Here is a 12112-nt window from a genome sequence, read left to right as displayed (position 1 = left end):
TCGTCACAAGATGCTCCCTCTCCTGTGGCTCTTTTGAAAAGGAAAGATCGACTGCCCCTTCAGCAAGGACAGACCAGGACTCGGGGTGGGATTGCTGAGCTAGAGGGCAGGAGGGGACACAGCCCGTGGGTGCAGGAGCTTAGTGCAGCCGGGGTGTTACTGGGGTGATGCTCTCAGCTGCCAGACCTGCGGAAGAGGGGTTGCCTGCGTGGGAGAAGGTCTGTGACAGGAATGCAGGATTAGACCCTTTTGCAGCATCTGCACAAAATACCGGAGCTTATCAAGGATGCACTTAGCTGCTCCAGAGGGGAAAAAGTAGCTCACAGCCTAGCACCGAAGACCACGGCAGCACCAAGAACCCCCTCATTTAACTCAAACCATTGGTGGGGCGTATCCTCCTCGCCCTCAGCGGGTGCCACTTGATGTGAAATTAAACAACTAAGCTGCCGGCGGGATACAATCCTCCCCCACACGCTGTGGTCTAGACCACCCAGACTGTTAGCTGCAAATGGATAAACAGGCTAACGAAAAGCAAAACCTCCCCGAGAGGCTATGTGTACTCCAGGTACCTGTTATTTCTCCTTTCCTTACGGCAAAAGGGATAACCATATCAAAGGGCCTGAATCCCATGCCGTTCATGTCTCCAACTGGGACATAAGCTTCTTCCGTGACCTAAAGGAAGCACAAGGATGGGTCACTTCAAAAAGGATGGTAAACCCAAACGAGCACTGAGCAACTCCACTGTGAGCACAAGCAGAAGAGAGCGTGCGGTGATTATTGCAGCCAGCCACAGGACTGGGCTCAACCAGAGCAGCGTGGGGGCAAGCTCTCCTTCACAACACCACCACACCGCAGAGCAGAGCGAATCAAACACGGTGCAAATGGAAGACATGCTGGAAAAAAGTTAGAGATAAAAACAGAACACAAAGGGATGGAAGACAATGTAGCACACACAAGACCCAAAATGACTCCATCTGAAAGGATTTAGTTGCTTAAGGCCTGGAAAAGAAAGTGATTTTTGAATGGGGCAGAGTGATTGCAACACAAAATGGACAAAAGAAACAAGTTTCACAATGCGACTCTGGACTCAAGACACTGCTGTTTTACTGAGAAAACAAAAGTGATGCACTCAGGTTACTTTTGCCAACAGTAGACATTGCAGAAGTAGAAGCTGTAGATGTAATGATCCTCTTCGTGTTTAAATGAGAGTTTATTTGGAGACTCCCTTCAAGCAGTAAAGAAAAAACAAGGTCTGGATCCCAAGAACAATTGATCAAACAGAAAGAATGAACACAATGACCAGAGCAATTCAAGCAGTCCCAAGAAGCAGGCTGTCATCTGAAATGGAACACAGATGGGGGGAAAAACAGCTGAAAAATGTAAAAATTGTGTACCCAAGGGCGGAATCCGGGGAGGGAGGCGCCCACTGGCTCCTGAGACCGCACGGTGGCATCATCTGCATCTACAGCCTGGGCAGGGGTAAAGGCAGGTTAGGTGTTACTCTGGCATGGAGGCATTCCCACCTTTCACAGCATAGAACGCACAGCTCCTTCCAGCTCCTCAACACCTTCCTCCCACCGCGCAGCCCTCCCAGTCCTCTCGCCATCGCAAGGACCTCGATCCAGCCAGGGGAGCTGGGAAACTGCCTGTATCCACAGGCACTGGGCACTGGGGGAAGCCACCAACGGCACAGCAAAGGGACAAAGCTGATACATGCCGTTGTTGGGAGCTTGGGAGAGAAGCTGGAGAGCAGTGTCTAAACACTGGGGGAATTGAATTTCAGAGTTGCTTTTTTATGGGACTGGTGCAGGGAGAGAAGTGAGAGGTTTAAAGCTAAGATACAAGCCCACAGGCACTGCGCAGCACGCTGTGCGAGCTGGGAGGCAGGGGAGCCAGCCGCCGTGGGAAGGCTGCTCCCGCCTCATGCACTTGGGTGAATGACCCAGCCCACGTCCACTCAAAGCTATTCTTCCGATTCATAGCCGGGAGAGCGTCGTCAAGACGCCGAATGTGTTTTCCTCCGGCGCAGCCTCCCTTCCCACCAGGCATGCCAAGAGGATGACTTGCAAATTCCCATCTCCCCCACTTCACCCAACAAGAGTGGCTGGGGCTGACACCCACACACGCAGCTCCACCGGGCTCAGCCGCTCCAGCTCCTCCTGCCCGTTTACGCCACTGCAAACCACCCTAACAAAATAGCCCACTGGAAACTTACGCATGGAAAGACTCCACTAAGAAAACCAACGCAAAACAGAAATACTGCTGTTTCACTGTTCTCCGGCCCCAGCTGAGACACCCAAGTCAAACACGTACTGTATCAGTCAGCTAGGAAGTGGGAATTTTGGCTGGCCGGGAGTGGGCTGCCTGACCCTGAGAGGCATTTCCTGCGGTGAGCTTTGAGCAGCGACCAAGGGAGTTGTTTTTCTCATGGAAATCTTCAGAGACACCGGTAGCGATCTGCCAGGGTGCCAGGTAGGAAGAGCTGGCATGCCCGGCCCCGAGGACTTGCCCGCGGGCTCCAGCCTGACTCAGCTCAAGTACGGCCCTGTGGTTCCACAGACCGAGATGTGCCGGAGGCCGCCTCGGCTGAGATTACAAGACTGAGACTTGTTTTGCCGACACTGAGAGCTGTTCTTCACGTGAAGGGCTTCTGTGAGCCCTGAGAGGCACCCTGTCCGCTCCTCACGGAGGCAGGGGTTTTGCCTGCTTTTTAAACCTAAATATGCTGAAGTACTGCACATTGGAAGGAGCATAATTAGAAGGAGGGGGATTTGGCTATAACAGTTTAACTAGCACTTGCAAATCATTTTTAAGTGTGAGCTAACAGCCTGCTTCCCTGGGATCTGTCAGCAGACCGTTCCTTATTTTGCGGCCAATGTTATAAAGAGTGAGAGACGGACAAGTCAGAGCACTGTATCTGACAACGGCTGAAGTAATTAGTCGTAGAAGCTGATTACAACCACCCTTACATCATTTAGGAAAAGAACTACATGGTCAGGAAATGAAAAATGAGTTTGTTCAGAGAAGCCAAGTCTTCATCCTCTCACGGCTTCTATCCCTCTTCACTTAACTGCATTGCCTGCTCAAAAGAAGCTCTGCAAGTAACACGGATTCGTTAGCTCCTGCTAGTCTAATAAATGCCTAAATAAACATTTACACACAGAGTTAACCTATCACTAAAGAAAACGTGGCAGCAGGAATCCGAGTGGGAGGTATTTTTGGAGCAGAGCTGGCTTACCATGACGGTGAAAGGACTGTTGGGAATGTCCACCCCACCAAAGCGGACATAAATCACATAGGTTCCTGGTTTGGCGGCAGTGTAGAAGATATCGTAAGTCCCGTCCTCGTTTTCAACAACATCTGCTTCAGCTTCTGTCCCATCTGGCGTCAGGACGGTGCACGTCACTTTTCCCTTCCCTGCTGATTTGGCGTCTACCACAAAACCAACCTCCTCACCAGTCTTCACAGTGGGTGCAATTCCAGGACCTACAAGGCAATTTTCATTACAGAAAGCGTTTGGAGGACAGTTTTCCCAGGCAGGACGCCTGCGAGGCGCCTGGGAAGCACGGCACCAAAACGCCGGTCCCAGGGACGCACAGACGTGGTTTTGGGAGCAGATGGACAAGGGACGTTCGTAGCGTTGGTCAGCACAGCGGCATGCAAGAGCTGGCCACCAGCTTTCCTTCTCCTCTGCAATCAGAGGCTGGATGAGAACGGGGGGGGGGGGGGGCAGGGAAAAGCTAGCTTTGAAGAAAGCAATGCCTTAACCCATACTCTTATCGTCACACTCCTTTACGCAGAGCCAAAGGCACTATCTTCCGCCCTGGCCAGCGACTTGGCTGTCGCTGCTTTAACATAAACCGCCCTGTGTAAGCAGCTATAAAAGGGCACAGTAGCAGCCACGGCCATGTTTCCTCCTACATTACCCACAAATGATTTTCCACTGTTCTGCCACACATACCAAAAAAAAAGAAAAGCATGAAACAATGCCCAAATTGTAGCAATCGGATCCAGCCTGAAGAACGCTGTGTTTAAATGAGAACTATGAAGTCTTATTTGCAGTATATATTTAATACTCCTGCTTTTGACCAGCACTTGTTAGCAGGTAAATGGCTCATTTTCAAGTGGCAACGAACCTGCTGTTTTAATACCTTGACGGTATTCCAGCATCTACTCCTACGGCAATTGTATTTCAGCTTTACAGCAGAGAGTCGGAGGCACTTCTTGGAAAGGGGAAATTTAAGCTGGCATCTGAGAGTAATCTCCATCACAGTTATTTTGAATAGTTAGCGACTTGACTTACTCGGAAGAGTATCAGATTCAGCCATTAAGGCCTCTCTTAAACAAATTTTCAAGCAAAGCAGATACCTGTCGCTTTCCTTTGTGCCAGGAATATATTTCTGTTTAAGCAGGCTTGAGAGCAGCCAGCTGCCGGACGGGCACCAGGTACGCTCTAACTGCACGATGCAGGTCAGCACAATGCCCAGACACTCTCACAGGTCTACAACCACAGATTAAGCTTCCTTGTTCCATTTGGTCTTGCCTAATTTATCGATTTATTTTAAAAACAGGGGATTTAACATTCAGTGGCATTCTTGTAACTAGTCCCTGTCACTTCTGCTCCCTGCCACAGCCTCCAGCTGGCTGGGAGGTGGCAGCGGGCCACGTGGCCAGCCCAAAGCCACGGTGATGACCACCCATCCTGAGAATGGGTAAGGGTCGAAGCTGTAAGTGCTCCTACGGCAGCAAATCTGGAGTCCCTCCCCTACACCAAGGCACTGATTTCTGAGGCAATGATTTTTTGGAGTTGTAGTAACATCTTATCATTAGGTTCTCTCCTTCCACCCACGCCTTCCAGAAGTCTGTTCAGACCCTGGCCAACCTTGACCAGACAGAAAAGCAGCACAAACCCCCACTAGTAACACCCAGCCTTAGCAGGCTTCGCTAATGCGGAAGCACACAGCCAGCTATTTACATCCTCAGAATTAATTCCGTTCTTGCTCGGAACGAAAAGCTCCTTGCAACACTCACAGTGCAAGCAGCATGATGCAGTGAATGTGTGCAGATGTGTTATTTTTAAAATCAACCTCACTGCAGTTCTCAGCAGGATTTATCTAGGCTAAAATAAGCATCGGACTTCGGTGGCATCTGGCTGTTTAGAACAACCCAGGCAGTTGGAAAGATTTCGCTAGAGACTGCCAGAGATTCCTGCTCACCCGCAGGGTGGATGCTTCTTTATCTTGAGGAAAACCCCTCTTGTAAGAGCAGCCAGATTACACAAGTCTCTAGTGTCTTCCACACCCAATACATCAACTGTACCATGCTCAGAAGGCAGCTTTACACCAAGTACAAACAACAGCAACAGAGAGAAGCCAGCACTCACCTGTGGCCAAACACTTGCTGGCATCCCCAGCTGGAGATGCCCGGATCCGATAGGGAGAGGACGGGATATCATCTCCACCATACTTCACGCCAATCGTATAGCGGCCTGTTTTGTCGGGGACATAGGTGACTGTGTAAGTGCCATCCTTGTTGTCATGAATGTCCACTCTCTTGGGTTTGCCCTCTTGGTCCTGAGGAATGCAAAACAGATTTAGGCACTATGAAATTAGTTACAAATTCCTTTAGCAGGGCAGCAAATCTGTTCACAACCATATTTAGTCAGTCTCAAACAGATAGACCTGCAGCTTTTTGAGGGTTAAATATATTTCACTCAAGGACTAGTACGAGGAATAGACTATTTTAGGAGCAAAAAGGTATCAGACCACTATAAAACAATCAGTGCTATCATTAACTACCCTTTGTTTGATACGAGAATGTTTAGAAGAGGCAGCAAGCCATTTGAATTAACTTTATATTCATTGTAAGAAGTTTTAGGCTTGCTATATCACTGCTGGAAATGAAGAACACTTCCCAGTTCCCTGAGGCACAGACTGGGAGCCAGACTGTGCAGCTGTCCTGACAAAGCACTGGGTGGCTTTGGCCAGCTGCTCCCAGAAAGGTTTGAGGTCGGGGGAAGCATTGCTGGAGTCTGCCGTCAGCCCTCCTGGATGAGGCATCCAGCTCCTGACACACTGCAAGGTCGACAGTTAACAGCAGGTCTATGTAGTCCCTTCAACAACCATTTCTACACTGACTACAAGAATTAGAGATACATAAACAATACAGATCTGAGCTTCAGCATCAAGCTTTCATATCTACAACCAAGATCAGCGCTGTGCATGTTTCCAACAGAGCTGCTCCCAGCCTCAGCTTTCAGTGTAACTCATCAGCTGCAAAGCGTGAAGCATTTTAGAAGGTCTTCCAGGCCTGCTTTCAGGGAACTGCATGTTGACCCCATTCTGTATTTTATGACTTAACACTGCATGGGGTACACTATAAGCTGCAAAGGACTTGAGATTTTAGGTACAGCGCGAAGGAGCTTACTTCTTTCAGGAAGGCTTGTGAAACGTTTACATTCAACAGCTCAGAACGAGAAGCAAACAAATGCCGTGAGGAGGATCATCTATGCACTCCCACCATGCAGGACTTGTGGAACTTGATCTTCAAAGCCACGGCCAGGCTGGGAGCTCTGATAAACATTTTGGATCCTTTAAGAGCACACTTGCATGCCAGAATAAAGGCAACTGCTTTGCTGCACCCAAGCAGACAGCGGGACAGCATGGGAGCAAGAATGCAGAAGGGCAAGTACGACCGGCCATGCCGTGACCTAGGCATATCAGAGCTGAGAAGTGTGCTTTATGGCCCACTAACCAGAGACCTTTCTGCTGAGGCCACAGAGTCCAGGCACCAGAAATTTCAGGAAGAGCAACAGCAAAGTCAAATAAAAACATTCCTGTAGTATCTCCTTAAGCAGCTTAGGACTTTTGGCAACCTTGAAGGAGACTTGTTTGCTAATTTATCATCATGTAATGCTCAGTGTGGATGTTATCTCATGGCCTTGCTGAACTACACTGCTAGAAGGCTGTCTCCATTTCGAATTCCATCATTTTCATAATATTACAAGAAGCTATTTATCTCATTTTGGGCATTTGCAGAGCGTCAGGCTAACTGAGAGCCAAATATAGCATGGGTGATGACTTTAAGACAGAAGTCTCATAAAAGCAGCCTCAAGAGCTTCACAAATGCCGCGTGCAAGACTTTCCTGTACCCAACCTTAAGGTCCAGCCAGCAGCCCAGTCTCCAGGACACTGGGTATGTCAGGGTACAGCCGTGGACACTTCCAATGGGAGCCACTCGCGCCCACCTAGAACAACGTGTTTCCACTCCTGCTTGGTTTTTTAGTTACTTACAGTGATCTGTACAGCCAGAAGCCCCTGCCCAGCATCCTTAGCATCAACAGCAAACTCCACGGGCAGGCTGGCTGGTATGCCATAGGAACTGAGACCTGGTCCACTCGCCGTCACTTTACTGGCATCGTACGTAGGAAGCACCTTCACCTTGAAGGGACTTAAAGAGAAACCCATTATTGCCCCCTCCTCCTAAGCCAATGGCTGATAGTTACTGCAGTACACCACGCTGAGGTGTGGATACACCTCCCCTACGGCGTCTCTGCCACTGCTGAACCCTGAAGTCATGCAAGGAGCTGCACTGGTTAAGTAGAAAGGACCATGGCTTGGCTAGCCCTTAAATGGTGCTCATGTGCTGGGAGAGCATGATCAGGTCATTAAATCTTCAGTTCATCTAATTTCATCTTCAGCACCTTACCTGCGAGGAATCTCTTCATCAGCATATTTGACAGAGATCATATAGGGTCCCTCCTGCATAGGGGTGTACACCACCGTGTGGGTGCCATCTCCATTGTCTACTACATTAACGGGCTCCACAACTCCTAGAAAAGCAACAGACGATTTTCTCAGCTGCACTATTAAAACTCAATTTCTCACCAGCCATTTGCCGCACAAAGCTCCAAGATGCGCTGCTCATTTACACTTTGCGACAAGCAAAATTTCAGCTTGTTTTTATTTTTTTGAAAGAAGGCAATGGGCGTGGTTCAGTGATCAGTTTCCCTTATTTTGTATTCAAGAGCAATTAACTTGAGATAGATTTATTATCCACCGCTCTCTGGGCTCCCGTCTTCTTGCTGTAAACAAAAGCTAGCATGAAAATACAAGAGAAAAATCTGCCTTTCTGTACAGTCCAGGTCAAGAGCAATTGCTCAAAATACACTGAAGATCTTTCAAGAAGGAAAATGAGTAATGGGTATAATTGCCTGAACTGTCATTTATAAGATTACGTACTGCTACTGGGATTCACTGCACAGAATTGAGCCCTAAAGCCAGTTGGTGCATAGCATTCATCGAGTCTTTCACAATCAGGTACTTGGAAAGGCAGGCTCGCTACCTCGGCAGAGAGCCCTGCAAGCTGACAAAGTCCTAAGAAAGCAGGATCAATTATTTCGATTTGCATTAAGCTGAATCTACAGCTGATTACGTGGCGTATCAGTTCAGATCAACACACAAAGCAGTCTGCAATTACAAGTTGGCTTTAAAACACAGGAAGGATTAGCAGTCAAGCAAGCTCAAAAGAAATGTATAGTTGCCATGCAAAGCCTAAAAGCAACACCATTGGTTCCCACTCCCTCCTCCAGATGATTCTTGCTGCTGCCAATTAGATTTCCAAGAGCCAAAATTGCAGTAGTTGGTGAGAGTTCAAACCTGTCTCAGTGTCACCCTTTGGATCACCTTTAAAGAAATCCGAAATCGCTTTCAATGGGGAGCGCCATCCCTGGGAATCCGTCTCATCCGCTAAAATTAAAGAAGGGTTACCTGAGGGGCACCCGCACCAGCGTGACCTGACACTCGAGTGGGGAAGCGGCTCTCGCTCCCTAGCAAGGTGAGACTGGCAGCCAAAAGGTACTCACTGCCGAGATGCCGTGCCACCGAGACACAGCTTCCTAGGCCAATACCAACACCGTTAACGCTATCGCCTGAGGGCCTTCCTGCTCTCTGGGGGCCACTGAGGGGTTCCACTATGTTTCAGAGACTCCTGCAACCCAATGACATGGGTTTCCCAAGTCACCAATCACGTGTGAGACTTTGGATTTACTTTTTGATGTCTAAATCTAAGCCACAATTGTTCACCAGCGACGGTTACTCACGTCACTTTTCCCAGCTCTGAAGATTAGGATAAAGCCATGAAAGACACTGCCCAAAGCAGCACTACCTAGGACACAGTTCTCCTCCTTTCACAGCATGACACACAGGTCAGCTGTCAAGAAGCACGCACCGGATGAACAGGAACAGAGGGAAATGCTCATTCAAGTGGTAACACCTCCTTTGCAAGCAGGGTCAGGACCATGTCACCCGCCCGAATGCAGAGGTGGGGGCACAGCTGGATGGAGTGCTTCGGTTCTTACCTCTGGGTCCTGCCACCACCACCTCAAGGGGTGCTACTCCTGCCTTGCTGGTGTCTACAGTGAAGGACTGTGGGATTTTGGCTCGAACAGCTGTTCCCAGACCTGGTCCTGCTATTTTCACCTTGCTGGGATCCACAACATCCTTCACAGGAACCTTGAAAGGACTGCCTGGAAGTTAACACAGCAAGTGTTAAACACCACAGAGTTAACAGTTACAGGAAACCAAAGGTCTTTTCCCTGCTTTTCCTTTTTTATTACTATCCCTCAACCTCAGGCAGGAATGACAACCCCACAGCCTCCAGGCTACTTCTCTGCTTCTGCAAAAGCCAGAAGCGTAACGATGGTGCTTCTGCATTTTCACTGTCTACTCAACAATTCAGTTGTGATCCATCTGCTTCTCACACCTCAGAAAAAAATGCATGAAAGAAACCAGAAGTGCAAACGAAGTGTCATGCAGGCACTTGTTTCCTCCATATTCTAGCAAGTTCAGTATGTTGACAAATAAAATGGGATCAACAGGAAAGAATCAACTCACTCACAACGTCTAGGAAAGAACATATGCTGTATGACAGCACATAAGAACTCAAACATTGCAGCAAAATGTGTCTGGCATTTAGGAGCATTCAATTCTTGGTATCAAGCAAAATATCCTTCTTTTAATTGTGAACTGCTGGATGTCAGATGTACCTGCAACGTTCCTTAAACCTATTTCACTTCAGCTTAACATTCAGTGCAAATGCATACACAGGTAAATGTCTGGTTTAGGAAACAGTTACTATGCTCTCTGCAGTGACCAAAACTTGCAGTGTTTAATATAATTCCCATGACAAGCTCACCCATTAGACCATCTTGCTGCAGAACAGAGTCTTGAAGGCATCCACATCCCAAAGGGCTATTTTCCTGACCTAATGCGTTACGCACCACTTGTGCATAATACCAGTTATTTGTCAAGGGCTAGCGTCCCTGTCCCACCCATCTGTACCCGCTCTTTTGTTCCCCGCTGCAGGTGCTGCAGTCTCAACGAGGCTCCTCCACATCCCCACAGAGGCTGTTTTGGAAACAAGAAGAGCCTGCAGCCCTTCCTCAGAACTACCAAACCACAGTGCAAAGCGCTCCACACTTCCCTGCCGGGTGTGAGGACAAATGCCTGAATTCCCAGGAAAAGCAGAAAGTCGAAACCTCAACATCCCCCAGCATGAGTGAGATGCAGCCAAGGCACCGAGTCTTTAGCTCAACACCTTCCTTCTTCTGGAAGCCACTGAGCAAGAGCTCTTACCAGGAATATGCTCTCCCCCATACGTGATGTTAACATCGTAGTCTCCTGGAACATAAGGAACATACTCGGCGCTGCAGCTCCCATCCTTATTATCTTTACAGCTAATTTTAGACTCTGAAGGTCCTTCAACAGTTATTCCAAGGCCACCAATTCCTGCCCCTCTGCAAGACAGAAATGCACATTGTTAGAATTACCTGCTTCTAACAGCAGCTTCGTAGCCTTTGCATGCTCTGGCTGCATTTTTACCTGTATTGGAAATGCAGTAACCTGACATCTGATGTCCAGCCTTCAGCGTGCTCTGGCATGCAAAGCTGTTCACCATAACCTCACTCGCATTTTCCTAGAATTTCATCCTCAACCACTATCAATGCCTAATCTCTGCAGAGTGCTCAGTACGATACGAGGTAGCACACACAGTAGTCAGAAGGACACAGCTTAGCCTTTTTATAAATATTTGTCCTGTGTTTAGCATCCTGCATCGCACAGCCCACTACACTCCTCCCTCCCTCAGATATTCCTTAAGGATCAACTGGGCGCAGTTACCTGGTGACAACCGAAAACGCGTTTGGCTGATTTGTGAAAGCTTCTTTGAGCCCGGGTCCTTGTGCCTTCACGCGTGATGGATGGCAGCCCTCTGTCACGTTCACTCTGAAGGGACTGTTTGGTACGGGTACCCCATCGTACGTTATGCTGACTGTGTGCGGGCCTGTTAAGAGGAGGAAAACAGGTCTCGAATTCCCCCAATAGTCTCATCACTTAACATCACTTCCACAAGATGCTACAGACTTAAATGTCAGTACATGGGTAAGAGCTTCCTCCTGCATTTCACAAGACTTCACTAGTCTTTCATAACCAAGATGCCATCCACACACTGTTCTTCTGAAGCCAAGTTACCATAAAAGTCAGTTCTTCAAGTTAAAATAGAGCTACTTCCTGCAGAATTAGCTCCTCTACTGGCAAAAATCTTGCTAAGATGCCAACAAGTTACTGGAAGACCTCAGCAGTTTGCCAAATGAAAGTGTCAGAAGAACTGCTTGCTCTTGGTTTTCCCCTCTCAAGAAAAAAAAAAAAGAAAGAAACCACAACAAAAAACCCCGAGGTTACCCTTTTCAAACGGCGTGTACTCTACTGAATATGTTCCATCGGCATTGTCCTGGATGAGACAGTCTGCGGGGGAGCCAGACGGGCTCGTGATCTGCGTCCTGATGTGGTCGCCACCAGCCTTCGTTAGAGGTCGAGCATCCACAGTGAACTCGGTTGTAGCTTCTCGGAAGACACCTGCAGGATACGTTTTGAAGAGTCACTTCAAGAACCGCATGTATTTCAGACGACAAAACATTTTGTGAACCAGCACGATAAACAACTCATTTGGGAACATAACGAAACACCCCCACCCGAGGGTCACCGTGGGAACACACAAGGCTATTACAACTTTCAATGCTCTGTGCAGGATAAAGGACCGCAAGTCCTACAAACTC

At 48.3% G+C, this 12112-nt stretch overlaps 1 protein-coding gene across 5 annotated transcripts in view; it reads right to left on the bottom strand.

The window, feature by feature from the left end:
- Nucleotides 1–12112, bottom strand: part of FLNB (filamin B) — a 72869-nt gene that overhangs the window by 16113 nt on the left and 44644 nt on the right. For 2 of the 5 annotated variants that reach the window (XM_087743302.1, XM_087743298.1), the window contains exons 22-32: nucleotides 11739–11912; nucleotides 11178–11340; nucleotides 10635–10795; nucleotides 9359–9526; nucleotides 8658–8747; nucleotides 7708–7831; nucleotides 7293–7449; nucleotides 5384–5573; nucleotides 3239–3486; nucleotides 1395–1469; nucleotides 570–672 (exon numbers count right to left, since the gene is read on the bottom strand). In XM_087743302.1, the coding sequence (XP_087599428.1) occupies nucleotides 570–672; nucleotides 1395–1469; nucleotides 3239–3486; nucleotides 5384–5573; nucleotides 7293–7449; nucleotides 7708–7831; nucleotides 8658–8747; nucleotides 9359–9526; nucleotides 10635–10795; nucleotides 11178–11340; nucleotides 11739–11912 (1653 nt within the window). The remainder of the gene's footprint in view (nucleotides 1–569; nucleotides 673–1394; nucleotides 1470–3238; nucleotides 3487–5383; nucleotides 5574–7292; nucleotides 7450–7707; nucleotides 7832–8657; nucleotides 8748–9358; nucleotides 9527–10634; nucleotides 10796–11177; nucleotides 11341–11738; nucleotides 11913–12112) is intronic. The other 3 variants (XM_087743299.1, XM_087743300.1, XM_087743301.1) reach the window with 3 other exon arrangements.

The sequence above is a fragment of the Nipponia nippon genome, unplaced genomic scaffold (assembly GCF_047370975.1).
Source record: "Nipponia nippon isolate SJK-2023a ecotype South Korea unplaced genomic scaffold, ASM4737097v1 scaffold_9, whole genome shotgun sequence".
In the NCBI taxonomy this organism is placed as follows: Eukaryota; Metazoa; Chordata; class Aves; order Pelecaniformes; family Threskiornithidae; genus Nipponia; species Nipponia nippon.
The sequence above is the reverse complement of the archived record's forward strand: the minus strand, read 5'-3'. Positions and strand labels throughout refer to the sequence as shown.